This window comes from Chanodichthys erythropterus, chromosome 7, assembly GCF_024489055.1.
Source record: "Chanodichthys erythropterus isolate Z2021 chromosome 7, ASM2448905v1, whole genome shotgun sequence".
Classification (NCBI taxonomy): Eukaryota; Metazoa; Chordata; class Actinopteri; order Cypriniformes; family Xenocyprididae; genus Chanodichthys; species Chanodichthys erythropterus.
This window is the reverse complement of record NC_090227.1, coordinates 42648582-42672372: the sequence shown is the minus strand read 5'-3', so window position 1 is coordinate 42672372 and position 23791 is coordinate 42648582. Positions and strand designations below refer to the sequence as shown.

General features: G+C 34.0%; 1 protein-coding gene across 1 annotated transcript; it reads left to right on the top strand.

Annotated features, from left to right (window-relative positions):
• Nucleotides 1–672: 672 nt before the first annotated feature.
• Nucleotides 673–23791, top strand: LOC137022980 (uncharacterized). Its single transcript, XM_067389464.1, has 5 exons — nucleotides 673–851; nucleotides 1338–1667; nucleotides 2947–3129; nucleotides 3216–3283; nucleotides 22485–23791. The coding sequence occupies exons 1-5, from the start codon at nucleotides 803–805 to the stop codon at nucleotides 22533–22535; spliced, it is 681 nt and encodes a 226-aa protein (XP_067245565.1). The 5' UTR covers nucleotides 673–802; the 3' UTR covers nucleotides 22536–23791.

The window sequence follows — 23791 nt, the reverse complement described above, 5'->3', positions numbered from 1 at the left end:
TCTTTGATAAATACTTTATTATATGCAGATGTGCTTGTGCTATTGTTAACTTGCTTGAAAATATGAAGCACTTATAATGTAAATAATTCTAAAATATAAGAAATGTATTATACTTCTCTATATATTTATTTATTTAAGGATAGCCCCTTGAGATGATCCATCTCTTTTTTAATAAATATTTATATTTATACTGCATGAGTAAATATATCTACAATATTACACATGCAGTACCATATCTGATCACATGTAAATCTATATATTATATTATAAGTGTATTGGTGAATATAAAATTACGTAATTATGATAATATTAGTAAATATATTGTCACATATTTTTCACTATATGAAAAGGGACAATTATTCAATTATTCACAAATTATTCAATATATTATAAAATATTATTCTCAATATAAATTAAATTTATAAAATAAATTTTCAAATATACCGTTAAATTATTTAATATAGCCTATTGATCATTCATATATAGAGAAATATATTTTCTTTACGTAAGAAGAGACCCAAACTTGTTGTCACCGTGGACTGTGCTCTATATAGTAAAACAGCTCTTTGAGTGACCTCAATTTCTGTGTTTCCTGATCTCCTCCCCATTGCTTCCTGTCTCTCATCTGTCCTGTCAAATGAAGCCAAAAAATGACCCTTCCCTCTTGCCATCAAAAAACAAAAAACTCTCCGCCTTCAGTTATCTAGTAAAGCTACAACTGTAAGATTGTAAGAGATCTGTAACTGTGCTTCATATTGCCTTTGTGACTAGTTTATTTCAGAGTATTCTGTGAGCTTTTCAGATGGAAATGATCAACACATTATTTGTGCTCAGTTTGTGGCATATGATTGGTGAGTTACAAGTGTTTTTCTATTATTGACAAATTTAGTCCAGTCTATCCAGCATTTGCTTTTAATTCCAGACAAAGAGTTTGAGGTCTGTGAAGATGCATTATAGACAAATATTCATTTTAAAGATTATGAGATCAGATACTGAGCAGGTTTTTGTTTCAGTCAGTAACATTTTACAATTTTGTTTCAGTGCTGTAATTTCATTGAGGTACAAATACACATCTATGTCTTTAATATCAATTGAATGGTTTTTTTTGTTTATTAGATATATAATTTGCATGTATGCTGCTGTTCTTTACAATACGTCTTTGTAGAGTCCAGTAAAATACAATCAATTAATTAATTAATACTTGATTCACTTCCTGTCAAAATAATGTAAAGCTTTATAGTACATTTAAATCATATCTGGTTTGAAATCTCAAGAAACTAAATCAGTGACGTAAACAACATTAAACTAAGTTCATCTGTGTCTTTTTTGTTCTCCAGGTGTGTTTACGTTTGCTGAGAAAAATGAAGTGAAAAGAGTTTCAGTGACGGCGGGAGATTCTGTAGTTCTACACAATGATGTTAATGAAACACAGATATATAAAAATATAGAGTGGAGGTTTGAAAAGAGTCGTATAGCTAGAATCAAGAGAGCGATCGGGAACAATCCTCAATATGAGGATGAGAGATTCAGAGACAGACTGAATCTAGATCAACAGACTGGATCTCTGACCATCAGAAACACCAGAACCACAGACTCTGGACTTTATCAACTAACTCTCACGACTGAGGATAAAGAGTCAATCAAGAGATTCAATGTTACTGTTAAAGGTGAGAAGATAATAATTTTTTTTTTTTAATATTTTTGAGTCATTCATCTCATTCTCTTCATAATATAATACTAAATCGTCCTTTAAACTTCCAGTTATATTTATGAATATACTGAGGCCATTAGTATTTTTACTAACAAAAAAATAGTTTTAAGCCATTAAGATTTTATACATTTTGCTGTAGTGTGTCAGTAGTAATCATGTTTACATTTCCAAACTTTCCTTTTGCCATTAATTGTAATAAGTGAGACTTTTGATCTGATCTCACCATTGTTGAGTCCGTCTGATTACATGAAGAAACAGAAACTGAGACAAACTAAATCCAGAAGAACTGTGGCAACGTCTTGAAGAAACCTTCCTGCAAAGCTACCTGAAAACTGTGCACAAGTGTACCTAAGACAAAAGCTGTTTTAAACAAACAGGGCTGCGTTTCCCAAAAGCATCGTAAGCCTAAGAAGTTCGTAAAACCGATCAAACGAGTATTCTTAATATTACGGTCTGTTTCCCAAAAGCATCGTACATTACTGCAGTTCCACTGTGGTACAGAGATGCCATTTTTATTTATGTATAAAAAAACATAATTTTTTCTTTTCAGAACATGAATAAGCAATATTTTACGGAAAGGGCAATAGGAAGAGTTCAGAGTTAGCTCTTCAATGTGATGAATGTGAAGATGAGTTAGCCAAATGATAGTGTGTAATAGGGATTAAATGATAGGGATCTACTTCTTTTTGTTTTGCATGAGTTCCAAGTATATAAATCCATATAAGATTTATATAAAAGTATACAAATCTTTTTTTTCAAAAATCTTTTTTGATTTGCATAATTGAAGCTATTTCATGTAATAAAAACTTATTTGAAAAAATATTTCATGGTTAGAACATCATGCGTACCATAGAGGGTTAATAGAAGTTAACTGATAAATAAAATCTTTTTATGACACTATTTTTGAAAGCATCTTCACTTTACAGCGTTTCTACACAAGTGTCTAAAACTTTTCACAGTTCTGTAGCTTTGCAAGTCGGTTTCTTCAACTACCTCGGAGACATTGCCAGTTTTTTTTCTGGATTTGTCTCAGTTGTTTTTGTTTCTTCATGTAACCCAAAACGGACTCAATGATGGTGAGATCAGATCTCTGTATGGATCACCGGCTGTTGTCAGACTCCTTGTGCATTCAAAAAGTTAATGGCAAAAGCAATGTTTGAAAATGTAAACTAAGACTTTTGTACAGTAGTGTATATATGGGTTTGTCTAATCAATACATTCCCTCTGCTCACCAGTGGCACCAACAACCACCTCACAAACCCCAATCTCAGAAACACAGACTTCACAGCCTCCAGACCTCCAGTCTCCAGTCTCTGTATATCCAGTAGTGTTGATCTCTGCTGCTGCTGGATCTCTGCTGACTGTAGCTGCAGTTGGGATCTTCTGCATCTGCAGGAGACAAAGAAAAACAGAACAGGGCAAGTGTTTATATATCAACACAAAGCTGTCAGTGATGATTGAGAGTTTTGCTGTTTTAACATGTCTGTCATTATTATTGAAACAGTCCAGAACCATGATGGAGAAATAACTTATGCTGATCCAACATTCTACACACGAAATGCACACAAAGTGGTAAGATAATTCATGTTAAGATTTACACTCTACAGTCTGAACATACACTCTAAAAAACAGGGTAAATACAGGACAGAACACATGTTGGGTTAATTTACCCAGCAAATTGGGTCTTGCTTTTTACTTTTTACATGAATTCATATTTACAGATTAACTTAAATGCTTTAAAGCAGTGGTCACCAACCTTTTTATGGTTTATGGTTTTATATTCACACATTCAGACTTCTGATAAATTCTGACTTTCCAATAAATGTGCAATAAATTAATGTTTGCGAATTTTAAGCAGCGACATGATATTGACAACCAATGACTGTCAACTTACAACATTTTTCACAGTCGATCAAAATAGGCAAGCATTGTTTTAATGGCATATTTACTTGTGAATGTCCACTGAATGTCCAATGTAGTGTGATTAACAAGGCTATTGAATACGGATGTCCGAATGTGCGAATATAAAACCAACTTTACCGAAGTACTTTTTATGCCCAAGATCCCTGACCTCGACCTTTTTGAAAGACAAGATCTACTTGATAGAAAAAGACAGCCCAGATTGTATTTAGTATTTTTTTCTGGCCAATGTAGATTCTGATTTATTTATTTATTTATTTTTACAAGCAAATTGGCCGATTCTGATACTGGTTGCAGATGTTTATTATTAATATTAATTTAATAAACAAAAATACATAGCCATTTCAAATTAGAGCCACTGCTTTTTAATGAATTAGATTTAATTTCAAGATTTAAAACAAAAACAGAACGGTCTGACTTTATCTTTGTGAAATTATAAATGCTACACAAAAAAAGCATGAAACAAAAACAGCAGACAGAATGAGACGTAAATTCACTCTCTGACAGCAGGTGGCGCTTATGGAGCAGCAGTGATACTGTGTTTCCTTAAGAGTTAGTTCACCCAAAAATTATGTCATTAATGACTCACTCTCATGTCGTTCCAAACCCGTAAGACCTCCGTTCATCTTCAGAACACAGTTTAAGATATTTTAGATTTAGTCCGAGAGCTTTCAGTCCCTCCATTGAAAATGTATGTACGGTATACTGTCCATGTCCAGAAAGGTAATAAAAACATCATCAAAGTAGTCCATGTGACATCAGTGGGATTAGTTAGAATTTGTTAAAGCATTGAAAATACATTTTGGTCCAAAAATAACAAAAACTATGACTTTATTCAGCATTGTCTTCTCTTCCGGGTCTGTTGACAATCCGATGCTGCTGCTGCTTCTTTCCTGTTTTACAGTGGTTGGCATCCAGCTTATTGGTGCATTACTGCCCCCTTCTGCTCCGGACAGTGACGCTGCTGACCAGAGGTTGCGTTAGATTGTAATCAAAATGACGGACAGGGTCATAAAAAATCCGTCATAATCTATTATTACCCGTCATTTTAATTTTCATCTTTTAATTATAATAACACATTTAATTGCTTTTATTTTTGTTCACATTTAGGCTACGTGTTGGTAGCCATTAAAGAACGTGGTTTCATATTTATGTTTAAATAGTCCTATGTTATGTTTTAAATTCATCTATTTGATTATGAAAAGTGAAGAGCATGAGTAAGATGCATTATAAGATGCGCAGTATGTCAGACATGATTTTGACCACTTCATGAAGTTTTATTTTGTAGAAAACCTTTCTTTGAAGTGAATTTCGTTTTGTAAAAATTGGATCTTAATTTTAATCAATGTTTCATCAACCAATTGCCTGGATGTAATAAATAAGAAGCAAATATAATAGAAAATATCATGACATAATCATGACATGGAAGCGCAGGCGCGATCACTGGAGCGTGAACTGGAACGCGTCTTACATGAATGAACCGAAACTCAGTGAATAGGCTGCTTGCCTCAGAGACATGAGAAATATCTCTATAGAAAGCATGAAATATCTACTTTAACGAAAACAAAATAATTAAAAATGAAAAGAGATAGGCTACTCTGTTTATGTAGAATAAACCGAATGAAATGTGCATTCTCCCTCTAGGCGCGTCCATAAGGAGATGAGGAGAGTCAATGTCAACTTTATCTTTGCTGCCGACACTGATAATGAAAACATTACTTTACTAATAAACAATTAAAATGTCTACTTGCTGTTTTGGTCATATTCATAAGACCAATATCGATTCGTAAATCCCGTACGCCTTTTTCAGTTGATGAATAAACAGTGCATAGTGCGCCTCCCACCCAATAAATCGCAATAGGCTTAAAGCTTTGTGTTGCTTTTGATTTGGAACAAAGTCTCAGATTTAAAATTCTGTCCATTTCATTCACTTCAAGAAAGGCTTTCTACAAAACAAAACTTCATGAAGTGGTCAAAATCATGTCTGACCCACTCCATGTCTCCGGATATACTGCGCATCTTATGATGCATCTTACTCATGCTGTTCACTTTTCATAATCAAATAGATGAATTTAAAACATAACATAGGACTATTTAAACATAAATATGAAACCACATTTTCTTTAATGGCTACCAACACGTACAGAGAAATTTCATGTGTGAATTACCAATTCAAAAGTGAACAAAAATAAAAGCAATTAAATGTGTTATTATAATTAAAAGGTGAAAATAAAAATGGCGGGTAATAATAGATTATGACGGATTTTTTACGACCCTGTCCGTCATTTTGATTACAGTCTAACGCAACCTCTGGTCAGCAGCGTCACTGTCCGGAGCAGAAGGGGGCAGTAATGCACCAATAAGCTGGATGCCAACCACTGTAAAACCGGAAAGAAGCAGCAGCAGCATCGGATTGTCAACAGACCCGGAAGAGAAGACAATGCTGAATAAAGTCGTAGTTTTTGTAATTTTTGGACCAAAATGTATTTTTGATGCTTCAAAAAATTCTAACTAATTCCACTGATGTCACATGGACTACTTTGATGATGTTTTTATTACCTTTCTGGACATGGACAGCCTACCGTACATACATTTTCAATGGAGGGACAGAAAGCTCTCGGACTAAATCTAAACTATCTTAAACTGTGATCCGAAGATGAACGGAGGTCTTACGGGTTTGGAACGACATGAGGGTGAGTCATTAATTTTTGGGTGTACTAACCCTTTAGTTACCGCTGTAAACAAATGAAACGTGCTAATAAAATAATAAAATAAATAAATGCCATTGCCATCGAAATCTTTCTGAAGACTGATCTCCTTTTAGATATGCATTCATATAACCCTTCACCCCTAATTCAATATTTATATTTTCTTCCTATATTTCGAGCATCGTGAACAGTGAGCTGTCCTGCCTTCTACAGAATTGTGTCCTTTTCGCGTCCGTCTTCAGCTTCTCTGGCCTCTTGTTAACGGCCGTTTACAGACTCAGACATGATGTGGGCTATTTACCTTTATCACTGTCCCAGTAGCTCCAGAAAATAACATAAAAATTAATACAAAAATACTGTACAAAGACTGGAGAAATGTAATATATTTTTGTACTCAAATTTCTGTTATTTCGCGAGCTACTGGAACAGTGATAAAGATCGACCAGTCGATTGCGATCAATGGGTTGGCGACCACTGCCTTAAAGTAATGTAAAATAGTCCACACAATCATGGTTTGATAACTTTTTTGGATCATGTTACAGTCGCACATTTTATATTGTTTTTAATAATGTTTTAAATGTAGTTTATGTATATTCCAGTGTTCACTCATAGCCGAAATATGATGTGACTGACTTCATAACCTGCCCATGAACAGCTCTAAGGACACATTTAACATCCAACCATTTAGATATCTTTTTTTTTCAACTGCTTACATTTTCAAAACTTTGCCTCTTTTTTTCAAAACTTTATACACAAATCCAAGAATTGCACAAACTAAATGCAAAATGCCTCACATCTCTTGCAAAATGAAGCACTGCATTCAAAAAAAGCAAACATTTGTCTTAGGTTGAAAACACCTTTGCCATAATATTCTGTTTATGGAGAGATCATATACACAGTTATTCAAAACCTAAAGCCCTTCTTTCATGAGTTTCTATGTACATTTCTGTACAAAACTGAAAGTAATCAGCAGAGAGATGTTGAAAAATTCACAGTAAACACGAAAGCAAGATTGAAACCAAACTTTGTTTTTTTTACTGTAAGCATTTGTGGTTGTGAATACAGAATTACACAGTACAAAATAAGAGAAATACATCAACCATGTGTAGTTGGACAGAAACAACGGTTGTGTTTGAAAAAGGAAATCAAGATACTTACTGTTAGATTTTTGTGTTACATAGAGAATTGTGTGTTGTGCTTTGCAAAAAGTGTTCAATGAAATTAAAGGCTGACAATTAAAAAATGACCGTGATTTTAACAGTAAAAGACTGTAAAAATGCTGCGGTGAATCAGTTTATGTACATTAGGGTTTTATGTTACATCTAATGTTGTTAAATTAATGTTTATTGCATTTTTAAAATTTCATGCATGTTACCATGATGGTGTTTAGTGTGTGTGTGAATGACACTGTGTGCACCTTCTATATATCAGTACTGTCCTCCTCAGCTTGTGGAAAAGCTGCTTGTGATGAAATTTTAATTCATCATGTGACTCTTATCACTGTGTTTGGTGACTGTCAGTGTATTACAAAGGTACAAAACAGATATTAGTACTTCATTAGGTTGGTAAATTAACATTATATCAGTTAATGAAATACATAATTTTACTGTAAATTTAACAGATTTTTTTTTTACGTTGCTACTGTATTTTTTACGGTAAAGTTCTGGTAACCACAGCTGCTGTTTTTTTACCGTTAATTTTACTGGGATTTTTTTTAAAGTGTGCAGATTTGGTGTGCGGTTCTGGTGTTTGGGTGTCAGGTTTCAGAAATTTTCACTGAAAAAACGCAAAACACTATTGTCTTTTTTATCACTGCTGTACAGCAGAACTGAATTCTGTTTGCATCATTATTTTCCTGTTTATCACTGTAAAGCTGCTCAACCCCCTCTGCAAATCAGGTTTATTGGCAAAATTTACAGCTGTTTGCAATGAACAAATCAAAAAAATCTAGTAATTAAAATAGCTCAACACAACGAATGTTTCAAGTGGCTTTCCCAAATTCAGCTGAAAATTCAACTTTTAATGACTTCTGAAGTGTCAAAGTTATTCAATCCCTTCATGAAAAGCATTTTTGAACACAGTAGAGCACCCTTTTGTAATGAATCTTATTCCATTCCTCATGAGCGATGGTCTCCAGTTCAGTAATATTCTTGGTTTTACGTGCTGCAACCACCTTCTTCAAATCCCACCAGAGATTATCAGGTTCAGGTCAGGTGACTCTGATGGCCACTGTAGAATCTTCCAGGACTTCTTCTGCAAGCCTTGGTAGAGTTTGAAGTGTGCTTGGGATCATTGTCGTGTTGGAAGGTCCAATGACGGCCAAGATTCAGCTTCCTCACAGACGGCATGATGTTTTCCTGATACTTCAGTGACTTTATCTTGCCTTTCACACTCTGCAGGTTTCCAGTGCCAGGGACAAAAAGTTTTGTTTCATCGCTCCACAGAGTAGATTTGCAAAAATTCTGTGACTTATTTATAGGATTTATTTGAGCAAATTGGAGCTGACTTTTCTTTGCTTTTGGGTCAGTAGTTTTGTATGTTTTGGAGTTCTGCCATGGAAACCGTCTGCATTTAATGCGTGCCTTACTGTGCAAACTGAAACCTCAGTGCCTGTTTCCACCAATTCTTGCAACAGGTCTTTTTTAATCACTTGAGGGTTTTTCTGAATCTGCTTTCTCAGAAGTCTGGTGGCAGCCGGTGATAGCTTCCTTTTTTTTTGCCCCTGTCCAGTAGTGTATCCACTATTCCTTGCAACTTGCAAAGTATGCTAATGAAGCCCTTGATTTGTTGCATCAGGTGCACTTGAGACAACGTTTTGCAGATTTGTGCTGTTGTGAGGGATTCTGTTCAGGGGGTTGAATAATTTGCAGACATAAGTCATTTAATGTTGTATTTTCAGTTGAATTTGAGGAAATAACTTAAAACATTCACTGTGTTGAGCTATTTCAATTATAGCTCAGGGGTGTATCTGCTAAAAATCAACAACAACAACAAAAAAACACTTCTGTTAAAAACATGAGTTTCCTGTAATACTGAAAGCCAAAGATAGTTATACAAATTTGAAAACATTTGCTTTCAAAATTCTAATATTAAAATTTATTCTATCTCATTAAACTACAGTGCCAAAATTAACATAAAACTGAAAACCATAAATTAGTTGTTAATTTTCATTTGTCAATTGTAATTTTTATAGCTTTCTATCTAAAAACTATGCATGAGGAGAGTTAGTCTTCAGATAGTTGAGATTGTTCTGCCTGTTAAAGAGGTTCAGTTGTTGAATGACCAACACCCCTCTTTGTTGGATCAGCTAGTAAAAGCATCTATCTACAATCCCTCTTTATAGTTCTTTTTGCCTGCCGTGTTATGTAGTTCACAACATGCAAGGTATAAAATAGTGATGTAGTACTCAGGACTGAACTTGGAGTCCAAGACCAAATTTTTTTATGACTATAGTCATACATGTTTTTTTTATTTTTTATGTGTGGCTGTGAAAATGTGTCCACTATAAAAAACTCAAACACAGCAAGTCAACTAAAAAAAAGAGATTCTTTATTTTTGACTGCATATGAGAAAGATGCAGCGTTAATGTCTGAGGTTTCCGTTTGTGGGTAGGTGTATAAACAAAATGTATACAGTGGAAAACATCAGAAGAAAACACGTTCAAATAAACAGTTCACCATGCATCTCCCTTTTGGTGTTCTTATAATTCAGGGGCCGTATTCACAAAACATTTTATCTTACCACTAAGAGTTCTCCTAAATAGCAGTAAAAGTTCTTAGCTAAGAGTTTTCTCTTAAAACCTAACTGCTGAGACAAACTTTTACTAAGGAATCGACTGAAGTCTTAAGCTAAGAGTAAGGGCGGGGTTGACCTCGTTGCTATGGAGTAAACACACAGTGATTGGCTGATGGGGGAGGAGTCAGCGATTTAATCATAGAAATATTGTAGATGAAGTGTCATGTTTCCATATTAAAATAAAGGTTTAAAAATACAAATGTTTGCCATAGTCAAAATAAAATGTTACCATATTGTTGCCATAAAGGTTTTAAAACTAGTATATACAGTTAATAAATACACACATATATATATATATATATATATATATATATATATATATATATATATATATATATATATATATATATATATATATATATATATATTATGTATGTGTGTGTGTTTTTTTTTTTACTCTATTCAATCATTTGTAAGTGTGAACTAATGAAAACCACTGGCACAGGTAATCAGACAATCTTTATTTATTTGTTAAAGATTTTTTTTGGCGTCTCATCGTAGATTCAAATCTATAAATCAAAATGTATTGCATTTAGGAAGAAAAGGTTCAGCACCTAAGGCTCTGTCGCTATTGCCTCAATGGTGTTCAGTGTCTTTGGGTGGATTAGGACTGTTTGTGATTTGGTCTTACCCACGTAGAAGGCAACGTTCTCAGGACCTTGCGCAACGTTCCCTAAAAGTTCTCAAAAGGTGATGAAATTTCTGAACCTTTACAGAACATTCGGGACGTTCCTAAAACGTCCTCTTTTGGTAATGAAAGTGCTGCAGTTCAAGGTTCCTTATATGACTTTAGGGGGACGTTCCATTTTGGTTATTTTATGGTCAAAAAAAGAACGTTACAAAGAGGATATTTGGGACATTAACAGAACGTTCCCACACGGTCCTCTGTTGATCATTTAATAACGTTCCCGATATGAGTTTAGGGGAACATTCCATTTTGGTTATTTTATGGTCATGCATGAATGTTACAAAGAGGACATTTGGGAAGTTAACAGAACGTCCCATAGTAATAGTCCCCTCAACATTCCCAGAACGTCCTGAATGTTCCCTGAAGGTCCACCAAATAACGTCCCCCAAACCTTATAAGAACTCCACATCGTGACCATCTCTGAACGTTCTGGGAACGTTACTAGCTGATAGCCTCGCTAGAAATTTTACGTTCCCAGAAAATTCTCAGAACGTCCCCACTGGTGTTGAGTAACGTTCCCATTTATGTTCACAGACGGTCACGATGTGGAGTTCTTATAAGGTTTGGGGGACGTTATTTGGCGGACCTTCAGGGAACATTCAAGACGTTCTCTGAACGTTTAAGGAACCATACTTTATTTGGAAATGTTCTCAGAATGTCCCTGCTGCCCTTTTCAAAAAAATGAATTGAAAATTAGAGCTAAATTGACTAATAAAAGTGGCTGTTTAAACGAAAACTACTTTTTCTTAAAGGTCTTCATAGGTTATTCCTTTATTAATATTATGAAACCGTTTCTTTAAATTGCAAATCTCTTGCATTAAGTCATTAGCTGCAGCACATGCATGAGCTAATGTAACTGCTGTATCACTGCATCAGTAACTACACAGTTACTGTCTTTAAATAAAGAAACATGCAGCAGAACATCAGTGTTTCAGCATCATCACTGACTGAAGCACAGGAGCTACCCTTCAGCACAATGGTGACACATAAAACTCAGATAACAGAAACAACATTAAACTCTAACAGATCTCTCTAGATCTCTGCATATGTTTTATCAAAATTTATAAATGTCACCGTTATGGAGGTAAGCGCTTGTTTTAGTTGGGCTCCTGACCCTTGACAATTTGACTTTAGTTTTTCTCCAGTTGTTGTAACTGTGTTTTTCTAAAGCATTTGGTGCAATAAAAAAATTGTGAGAAAATTAAAATCTGATCAAATGGGTTTGGATGCTTGATCATTGTATTAAATGTCAGTTTTGCATCAACTTTTTTCCCCTTCTTTATTACTTTTTTTTTTTTTTTTTTTTTTTTAATACTTTATGCAGAGTTTTGAGCGGTGTCTTTTAAACTCACACAAACATCACGAATCAGCGTATGATCCTCAACAATGGTGACACTAAAAAAATTTTTTTTTGTGACTTTAGTAGCTTGTTTTGTGATGTTCAGTTAATCTGTTTATCTTAAAATGTTGTCACCAATGTTGAGGATCATACGCAGAATCTTGATGTCTGTGTGAATCTACGTGATGCTGTCTGAATAATTTCTGCATAAGGATAAAAACTTTCAAAGGAGGACAGGATCTTATGCATTATCATATGTCTACATAAAAGAAAACACAATATTCAAAGATCAGTGAATAAGGTCACTGTATGATGATCAAATCAACAACAATGACTAAGCATCCAAACCCAATTGATTATATTTTTTTCTCAATTTCTCACAATTTTTTTATTGCACCAAATGCTTTAGAAAAACACAGTTACAACAATTGGAGAAAAACTAAAGTCAAATTGTCAAGGGTTAGGAGCTCAACTAAAACAAGTGCTTACTTCCATAACGGTGATATCTATAAATTTTGATAAAACATCAACACCTCATTAAGAAGATTTGTAGGAAAGAAACACAGTCAGAGTGGTTTGTAATAAGTGAAGATGCAGATATCTAGAGAGATCAGGGGCCGTATTCACAAAACATCTTAAGGCTAAAAGTAGCTCCTAAATTGCCGATTTAGGAGAAACTCTTAAAAATAATGGGCGTGTCAGTCCTAATTTTAGGAGTCCTAAATTTTTGCTCTAAGAGTATTTCACAAAGCATTTTAGCACTAAAACTAGCTCCTAAATCTGTGAAACGTTAGGAGTAGTCAAGAGGACTCCTAAGTCACTAAGACCAAATCACAAACGGTCCTAATCCACCCAAAGACACTGAACACCATTGAGGGAATAGCGACAGAGCCTTAGGTGCTGAACCTTTTCTTCATAAATGCAATAAAATGCAATGCAATAAAAAAAAAATTGATTTATAGATTTGAATCTATGATGAGATACCAAAAATTAATCTTTAACAAATAAATAAATATTGTCTGATTACCTGTGGCAGTAGTTTTCATGGGTTCACACTTACAAATAATTTAATAGAGTAAAAAAAAAAAAAAAAAAAATATATATATATATATATATATCTCGTCTGTGTATGCTGATTAGAAAGACCATTTGAATGTGTTTCTCCCAAAGTTTGTTTATAAAACATTATTTGTCGGTTGAATTCTGCATCCAAAAGGGTGGACAATAGGTTGTTTGCACATGACGTCACAGCAGCAGCGCGAATGAGTCTGGAGGGCAGGGAGTGGTGTTTCTATATAGGAATCCTATCAAAAACTTAAAATTCGCGTGTTTTGCGTCGTTTATGGTTGCTCAAATCGATAAAATCGAGAACCCAGAAGGTGTTTATATCGTTTACATAAGTTATAAAAAACGGTATAAGTTATTTCGTTTTTTAAAGTCGCCTTTTATAGCGGTTTGCGTCTGCTGATACTACCTGCTTACATTTTTGACTTGGTTAAATATTCACATTCTTCATGCTATCGTTTGCAGGGAGGAGAAGATATTTTATCCTATTAAATTATAATTTGGTATTTTCAAAAATATGTAAACATTTTATTTTGACTGTGGGAACATTTTTATTAAAAAAACATTTATTTGAATAGGGCAACATTTGTATTTTAAAACCTTTATTTTAATATGGAAACATGACACCTCATTCTACAATATTTCTTTGCAGGGCCGTGCACAGACCTTTTGAGGGGCATGTGCTGAAACTGAAAAAGGGCACCCCCCCCCCCCATATATATACATATATACACAGGGTTTCAGGGCTTCTTTAAAAATAATTACAACAGCAGTCTTGTGTGAGCCATGTGTCTGAAGATGTTTGACTTCACTGTGATCCAGGGATGTCCCTCTCAACACATGAATACACACACATTACATTCTGCATGATAATGTAAAGAAGCACAGTGACCTGACGATTCCGTAATGTTTTTTAGTTCCTACAACATTACTGTAGTAAAACCATGTTTTACTATATGTTACATGTGAAGACGAGCGGGGAGTATACAATACTAGATTAAAAAAATTATCTAGCGAGCAAATACATATTAACATCGTAAACATTAACCATACTGTGTGACCATATTAAATGTTAATGAATTAAGTGTATCAGCAGATAGCCATCATAAATCAAAGAAGAAATTCCTTAGAAATATATTTTACCTAGCTGACGACGGGGATCACTCAGACGCTTTTTTGTCAAACTCAAATGCAGTTACGCCGGGTTTTTGACCAGCGAATATGTGCAAAAATAAAAATGTTAAAATGATGGCATCACATTAGGCTACGTGCTACGTCATCATCAATAGGTTATGAGCGCTCAGTTTTTGGCTGTCTTATAAAAGATGTAATACTACTGTACTGTATGCACAGCCTATTTAAGGCTATTTGTAGGCTATTCGCTATGACTAACTTAGAAGGCAAATGCTAACGTTAGCCCCCTCCCTCTCTCTCCGCCACCGGTCTCAGGCCTCAAATGCATAAAATATGAAACTTTATAGACATACCAATGTTTCTTTCATAAAGACAACGTTGTAGCCTACTTATTCAAACAACAAGATGATATTTATTTACCGTTGCAAGACGTTCAGCTGCTCTGCTGTGGAACTTCATTTCGCTGAACTCAGGGGGCGGAGTTAAGAGGTATGAGTCAGGGCGGCGCTACCGTGGGCTAAGGGGGCTGGAGCCGCGAATGTTTTCCCAAGAGCCCCGAATCTTTCAGGTTTGAGGTTTCTTAACAGTGTTGTAAAAATATAGTTTTCTAAACATATCTCTCTATTAAAATACGCAGCAGTTCGCTTTTCTACAGTATCCATACACCGGCAGCGCTTTCTCTCTTCTCTCCGACAGCGCGTTCACGCACACCGCAGCTGAACACGCGCCTCCTGTCACTCACTCAGAGCAGCGGCAGGCCTCGAGACTCTCGTTCGGTCCGGTTGAAGGGTTTTTGTTATGATATAACTGATATGACAACTTTAGCACATGTGTCAGCTAAACATTCATTTAGTGTTTCCCATCAATGACCCTGTGCTGCCGCCATTGTTTCATAATGAACCGAAAATTTAAAACATACATAGCTGGTCTGTAACGTTGTATTTTGCCAACGAACTAAAATCGACACCGTGATATGGCTTTGTGCCTTTATAAAACAGCAAAATACAGCGATTAAGTATACAGTCTGTTTGTGCTGCGTGTTTTAAAGAGAAGTACGCACATTTGCTCGAGATCAAAATAAAAGCGCAAGGATTTATCTTATTAATTACTACAAAAGTAGGCTATTGTAATTTCCCTATTCTGTTGTGTAAAGTAACTTTTGTGAAAAATAATTTTTGTGTATACTGTTGTGTAATTTTTTATTTTTAAATTTAATTTAGAGTGCATTTGTTACAATATGTGGATATAACTGTCATGAATAATTATATAGGCCTAAAACACTATTATATTATTATTTTTATTAATTGCTTGGCATCCTAAAACACAATGTAGACTGAGACTATCACAACTAAAAAGATGTTTGAACCCTCTTTCATGTCCAGGTACAATGCTGTTTCTTCAGTCAATTTGCATACTGTACATGGGTTGAAGCTCTTAATTTTGAGCTCTCAAAGTGCACCAGATTGATGCATTTAACCTTAAAATGTACAAAATATTGGGGCTAAGCCCCGAATGTTCACAACGTCTGGCTCCGCCCTCGACTGACAGTTAGTTTGAGCGGATCCAAAATGATTTTGTCACAAGCTCTTTTTAATACCTTTATTAGGCTAAATATATTTGTAAATCAGACAGACAGACGTAAAGGGTGACCAATACCATGATTTATTCAAGAAAATAAATAAATTAAATAAAACACCTCCCCAAAAAAAAGGGCACTTCGGAGTGTAAGGACAAAAAGGGCATGTGCTCTGCACAGGTTGAGCCCTACCTGTGCACGTGCCTGTTTCTATGATTCAATCGCTGACTCCTCCCCCATCAGCCAATCACTGTGTGTTTACCTCATAGCAACGAGGTCAACCCCGCCCTTACTCTTAGCTTAAGACTTCAGTCGATTCCTTGGTAAAAGTTGGTCTCAGCAGCTTTGTGAATAGGTTTTAAGAGAAAACTCTTAGCTAAGAACTTTTACTGCTATTTAGGAGAACTCTTAGTGGTAAGATAAAATTTTTTGTGAATACAGCCCCTGTTATTGTTTAATGTTGTTTTATGTGTCACCATTGTGCTGAAGGGTAGCTCCTGTGCTTCAGTCAGTGATGATGCTGAAACACTGATGTTCTGCTGCATGTTTCTTTATTTAAAGACAGTAACTGTGTAGTTACTGATGCAGTGATACAGCAGTTACATTAGCTCATGCATGTGCTGCAGCTAATGACTTAATGCAAGAGATTTGCAATTTAAAGAAACGGTTTCATAATATTAATAAAGGAATAACCTATGAAGACCTTTAAGAAAAAGTAGTTTTCGTTTAAACAGCCACTTTTATTAGTCAATTTAGCTCTAATTTTCAATTCATTTTTTTGAAAAGGGCAGCAGGGACATTCTGAGAACATTTCCAAATAAAGTATGGTTCCTTAAACGTTCAGAGAACGTCTTGAATGTTCCCTGAAGGTCCGCCAAATAACGTCCCCCAAACCTTATAAGAACTCCACATCGTGACCGTCTGTGAACATAAATGGGAACGTTACTCAACACCAGTGGGGACGTTCTGAGAATTTTCTGGGAACGTAAAATTTCTAGCGAGGCTGTCAGCTAGTAACGTTCCCAGAACGTTCAGAGACGGTCACGATGTGGAGTTCTTATAAGGTTTGGGGGACGTTATTTGGTGGACCTTCAGGGAACATTCAGGACGTTCTGGGAATGTTGAGGGGACTATTACTATGGGACGTTCTGTTAACTTCCCAAATGTCCTCTTTGTAACATTCATGCATGACCATAAAATAACCAAAATGGAACGTTCCCCTAAACTCATATCGGGAACGTTATTAAATGATCAACAGAGGACCATGTGGGAACGTTCTGTTAATGTCCCAAATATCCTCTTTGTAACGTTCTTTTTTTGACCATAAAATAACCAAAATGGAACGTCCCCCTAAAGTCATATAAGGAACCTTGAACTGCAGCACTTTCATTACCAAAAGAGGACGTTTTAGGAACGTCCCGAATGTTCTGTAAAGGTTCAGAAATTTCATCACCTTTTGAGAACTTTTAGGGAACGTTGCGCAAGGTCCTGAGAACGTTGCCTTCTACGTGGGTAAGACCAAATCACAAACAGTCCTAATCCACCCAAAGACACTGAACACCATTGAGGCAATAGCGACAGAGCCTTAGGTGCTGAACCTTTTCTTCCTAAATGCAATACATTTTGATTTATAGATTTGAATCTACGATGAGACGCCCAAAAAAAACTTTTAACAAATAAATCAAGATTGTCTGATTACCTGTGCCAGTGGTTTTCATTAGTTCACACTTACAAATGATCGAATAGAGTAAAAAAAAACACACACACACACACATACATAATATATATATATATATATATATATATATATATATATGTGTGTGTATTTATTAACTGTATATACTAGTTTAATTAGTGACACTTAGCCTATATTTTAAAACCTTTATGGTAACAATATGGCAACATTTTATTTTGAATAGGGCAACATTTGTATTTTTAAACCTTTATTTTAATATGGAAACATGACACCTCATTCTACAATATTTCTATGATTAAATCGCTGACTCCTCCCCCATCAGCCAATCACTGTGTGTTTACTCCATAGCAACGAGGTCAACCCCGCCCTTACTCTTAGCTTACAGTTTTTCTCGATTGCTTACACACATTTTCTGAAAGCATGCCTCATACTCTCAGAACTCTACACACAAATCAAAAAACACACACACAATTGGCAAAACTCCTCAGTTCTCCTGCAAAATGAAACTTTACATTCAAAACAATGTTCTTTCTTCTCAAAATGGTATTTTGTTTTCAAATGACACACACAAACCATCATATGAATAGACATTTATAAGAACCAGTTGAACACTGATGTGCTCTATGTAAAACACTATGATGAATGGAAAACACTTCTCCATTCATCATAATGACTTTGGTCTTTATTTGGTTCAATGTTACACTTACTACAGACAGTACATACATAAGTGTGTTGTAAAATATTTGTAGTGTATATATATATATATATATATATTTATATATACACACACACACACACACTACAAATATTTTACAACACACTCATGTATGTAAGTGTAAATATATATATATATATATATATATATATATATATATATATATATATATATATATATATATATATTACAAATATTTTACAACACACTTATGTATGTACTGTCTGTAGTAAGTGTAACATTGAACCAAATAAAGACCAAAGTCATTATGATGAATGGAGAAGTGTTTTCCATTCATCATAGTGTTTTACATAGAGCACATCAGTGTTCAACTGGTTGGATATATATATATAAAATAGTTTTTATAGACAGAACACACAAATACACGGTAACAAATATATTTTATTTTTTCAACAAAAACAATGTACAGTGCACATCCAAACCAATGCAAAGTTGCACATACAGTGGTATACATAAAAAACAACACTGTAAAAAAAATCCCGTTGTTTCTACGGAAAAATAATGGCAGCTGTGGTTACCAGAACAATACTGTAAAAATGACATCAAACCGTAAACATACTTACGGAGTTACATGTGAATTTTACATTTTAAATCTGTTAAATTTACGGTAAAATAACGTATTTCATTAACTGATATAATGTTAATTTACCAACCTAATGAACTAATATCTGTTTTGTACCTTTATAATACACTGACAGTCACCAAACACAGTGGTGATAAGAGTCACATGATGAATCAAAGTTCATCACAAGCAGCTGTTCCACAAGCTGTCTGAGGAGGACAACACTAACATATAGAAGGTGCACACAGTGTCATTCACACACACACTAAACACCATCATGGTAACATGCATGAAATTTTAAAAATGCAATAAACATTAATTTAACAACATTAGATGTAACATAAAACCCTAATGTACATAACTGATTAGAAAAAAATGAGAAAAACTAAGAAGAAACAGATTTATTTCAACGAAAATATATCAAATGTGAAGTATCACGCAGGGAATTGTGGGAATGTCAATATACGGTTTTTCACTGTAAATTTTACAATGAATTGTTATTTTTCACTTCCAAAAACTGTGAATTTAACGGTATTTTACCGTAAAATTACATTAAATGTACCATTAGATCTATTACAGTTATTCATCGTATATAGTACGGAAACTTTCTGTAAACCAATCAACAGTTTTTCACCGCAGCATTTTTACAGTCTTTTACTGTTAAAATCACGGTCATTTTTTACAGTGAACAGAATAATTTACTGTATACAGTAATACATTTTACTGTTTACAGTATAAAAACAAACTACAGTATGCTGCTCTGCCTCTGTTTCCATTGTTGGCATCCAAATCAGAAGAGCTCACCTGTTGCCCTTTTATGCTAAAGCTCTGTTTGCTAATTGTAAAAATGTGTGACAGGTGTTTGCCCATGTGATGAGTCAGTGTGCATATTTGAATGGCAGTGTGTTCCTTGTGAAAACAAGAGACTTTTCTGCCCGAAAATTGTGCCAAATGCAGAGAATTGTGTGTAGTGTTTTGAAAAAAGTGTGTTTTAGAACTGCAATGTGAGTGTAAAGCAGGAATTGTGCTTGTAGTTTAGCAGAATTGGTTCAGGGGGTTGGTGCATTAGTTACATGTTGTGGTCATTGTGTCTCAAGTACCAATATTTGTGTGTAAACAATTGAGAAAAACTGTAAACTCTGGACTAGACCAAGTCTAGGACTATTTTAAACCATGACAGAGAAAACAGATTTCTGTTATTCTGGTTTAAAGGGCCATTTTATTCTAGGACTAGGCTTAATCTCTGTCCGGGAAACCACCCCTAAGTGTTTATCTGCCAAAATATTGAATCTGTTTGTGTCTTTCACATTTTATCATTAAAGCTTTTTTTTTGGCATTTGTCAAAAGATACTGTTCATGTTAATATTAAATAATTATTAATTAATAAAACGTATTGTTTTCAGGCATGAAAGAAATGCAGAAATGCCATGACTTAAGAGTCAACAGTTTTTGTTTTAAGATGATTATTTGTTGTTTGCATGTTTTAAATACGTTTTAAACATTATTTTAGAAATATTTTTAAATATCCTTTTTGTTTTCATACAGAGAAACACACGTTTCACTTTTTCAAGGCTTTGTATTAAATGGCTATTTTTATTTAACATACGTCACATACTTGGTGTCTATTAAGGAAATAATTCGATCAAATATACAGTCAAATGGGAAACACTTTACAAAATGTTACACATTTATTAATATATATTGTTTTAAATAAGTAACTAACAATAAACTACAGTCATTTTATCCATTAACATTAAATCTTCTCATACTCTGTCATTATTAACATAAACGTGAAGGAAATAATAATCACATATGTATACAGCACTGTTTGCATTTTTTTTAGATTCTGCACTCTTAAAACAAATGTGTTGAAAACAACACGTGTTATTTTTAACATGTTCTGAGTGTGCTCAGGTTAAATTGATCAATTCAACACAAAACGTGTTATAAAATGTAACACATAAATGTGCAGCTTAAGTTAACACATTGAGGTGTTTTTTGTTTGTACTTAACACTGTATGTTACTAAGAAATTGTTTGATATTTTAATATAAAATTTATTACAAATGTTAGATCAATTAACAATTTGTGTACATTTATTATGAAATCTCATAGAAAACACTGCTCACATACTGTTTATTTGTTCAGAAACGGAGGTAACAAGTTTTGTGTTAGTATTTTTCTGTCTTTCCTGTTTTATCCGTTGCTCCGTTACGTTTAGGATGTTATTCTCTTTAAATAGTTTAAAAAGTAAATAGTTTCTGCAGGCTGAAACAGACACATTTCCACAGGAAACTGGACTTCCGGAGAAAAAAAAAAAACGGTAACACTTTAGAATAATGGTCCTTCATTAATAAGTAACTATGCAGAAAGTAATGCAGGACTAATGAGTATTAACACTTCAGCTATACTATTAACTAATATAGAAATAACCTTTACTAATCAGTAAGTACTATTAAATTTAGGACTAAGATAGTTCCTTATTAGCTAATCAGTAATTACAGAAGGAGATTGGCATCATTAAGAACTAATAGGTAACTATGACAAATTATAAAGAATTACTAATTAATTAATAATCAATAAACATTAAAGTGTCTGAGATGTGAGCAATTATTTTTTTACTCTCAATGTGGCCATGAAATGCATCATTAATTACTCAACTGTTACCTTGTCACTATGCAGGAACTACTAGCGATCTGGACCATTACAAACATCTTTTTCACTTTAAAATAATGGTCCAGATCAATAGTAGTTCTTGAAGATTGTCCTTTTTACTCTCAATGTGGTCATAAAATGCATCACTTATTACTCAAGCACCTAGTCATTCCTCAAGAAATACTAGTGATCTGGAGCATTATTTTGAAGTGGAAAAGATGTTTTTCACTTTAAAATAATGGTCCTCATCACTAGTAGTTCCTGCATACTGACTAGGTAACACTTGAGTAATTAATGATGCATTTTATGACTGTATTCAGAGTAAAAATGATGATTGATTACATCTCAGACACACGATAATGTTCTTTACAATTTGTCCGTTAGTTAATAGTTATTTAATAGTTAGTTAATAGTTAGTACATAGTTACTTATTAATGATGGATCATTATTCTAAAGTGTTACCAAAAAAACTCTGAAGATACTGCTCTGTCTGTGTCTGTGAGAAAGATAGAGTGTCAATATTCCAGCTTTTATTAGAAATAATGACTCTTAATCAAACATTAATGAAACCACTAACCCAAAAAAATGAGTAAAATGCATTATAGCCTAATGTTCAATAGTGTGATATTGGACTGCTGTCATAATGTGAAAGTGAATATTTTGAATGTTTAATTTCTGTATAATGTACAGTAATATAATAATAATAATGTTTGTTTTGAATGTGCATGTATTAAAAATACAGTTTTTAAATGTTTAAAATTATGTTTTTATGACTGTTGTGGTATGAAGGTGATTTCTTTGATTTTCTTTAGTGGTAAAAGACTGTTATTCAAAAATATCTCAATCTGATACTGAAGAATTTTGCGTCTTCATAACTTTTGTGTTTGTGTTTTCTTTCAGAGTGTTAAACAGGAGGATGAGGTGGTGTACGGTGTCGTCATGAAACGTTAATCAAATTCCTCTGAATAAGTGTGTCTTGTTTTGTATAGTGATTAAATCCACATACACACTGCAGCTAAATTCAGATTCGTGTTGCTTCATCTCTGCTTTTTTTTTGACATGACAATGTTATTTCTGCTTAAAAAATAAAACTGTGTGTTTGTGTGTAGTTGTGTCTTTCTCACAACTATGCATAAGTACAATCATCATATCGACTAACAGAAGACATCTTAGCGGGTTTCTTGTGAAAAAATGATTCCATTAAATATATTTTTACCCTCTACAAGTTCAGTTTCGAGTCAGAACGAAACCTCACGTGGCCCAAGTTCTTTAGATCTGTAAGGAAATGTGGTTTTGGTCTGATAGATGGACAAACGCACTGTAGAGAGTTTCTGTGAGCCTCTTCCTGTCCTGCTAACCACACTGATTTCTGACTGATTTCCTTTTACATGCCAAATACTGTAGTGTTAAATGGGTCAACAACATGCATCTTCATTTGCTGAAAATAATAAAGCTATAATGAATAATGAACTACATTTCAGAATCAGAATCAGAAAGAGCTTTATTGCCAGGTATGTAGTTTACACATACTAGGAATTTGTTTTAGTGACAAAAGCTCCACGGTGCAACAGAATAACAGCGACAAGACAAGACACATAATAAAAAGAATAATATAATAATATACAAATTTACAAGATAGACAAAGCACAAAATAAAACAAAAAACAATATATAATATACACAATTTGTATGTACAGTTATGTGTGCAAATTTGAAATATAATGTTTTAAGTTGCTGATCATTTGTTGAAGAACAAAGTTGTGTGAGATGTGTAATTTGTCATTTTGTGAAATTGATAGATTATATAATGCTTTTCATTATATGTTTTTATGTGTTTATGTATCTATTCCTTCTGTTATGTTGTTGGTCTTGTTGTTGGGTCTAGAGCCTGTAATAAAGTTATATATATATATGCTTCAACATTATTCAGTGAAAACTGCAGAACTCAGACGCTGATAGACTCAAACAGGATATGTTCTTCTGCACGTTGTAGGACATGTGGTCTAGGTGTGATTTCAAGATTTTCTGCTAACCTGGGCTAGAAATAACTACTGTAACTAGAATCAAAAGGTCAATATAAAATTATAAAAAATATATAATTACATTTTTATAATTATTTTTAAGAGATTAACTAACCTTTACACACATTCCAGGGGGTCTACAGGCGACCTATCTGTGATGTCATATCTTGGCTGTCACATTACAAAA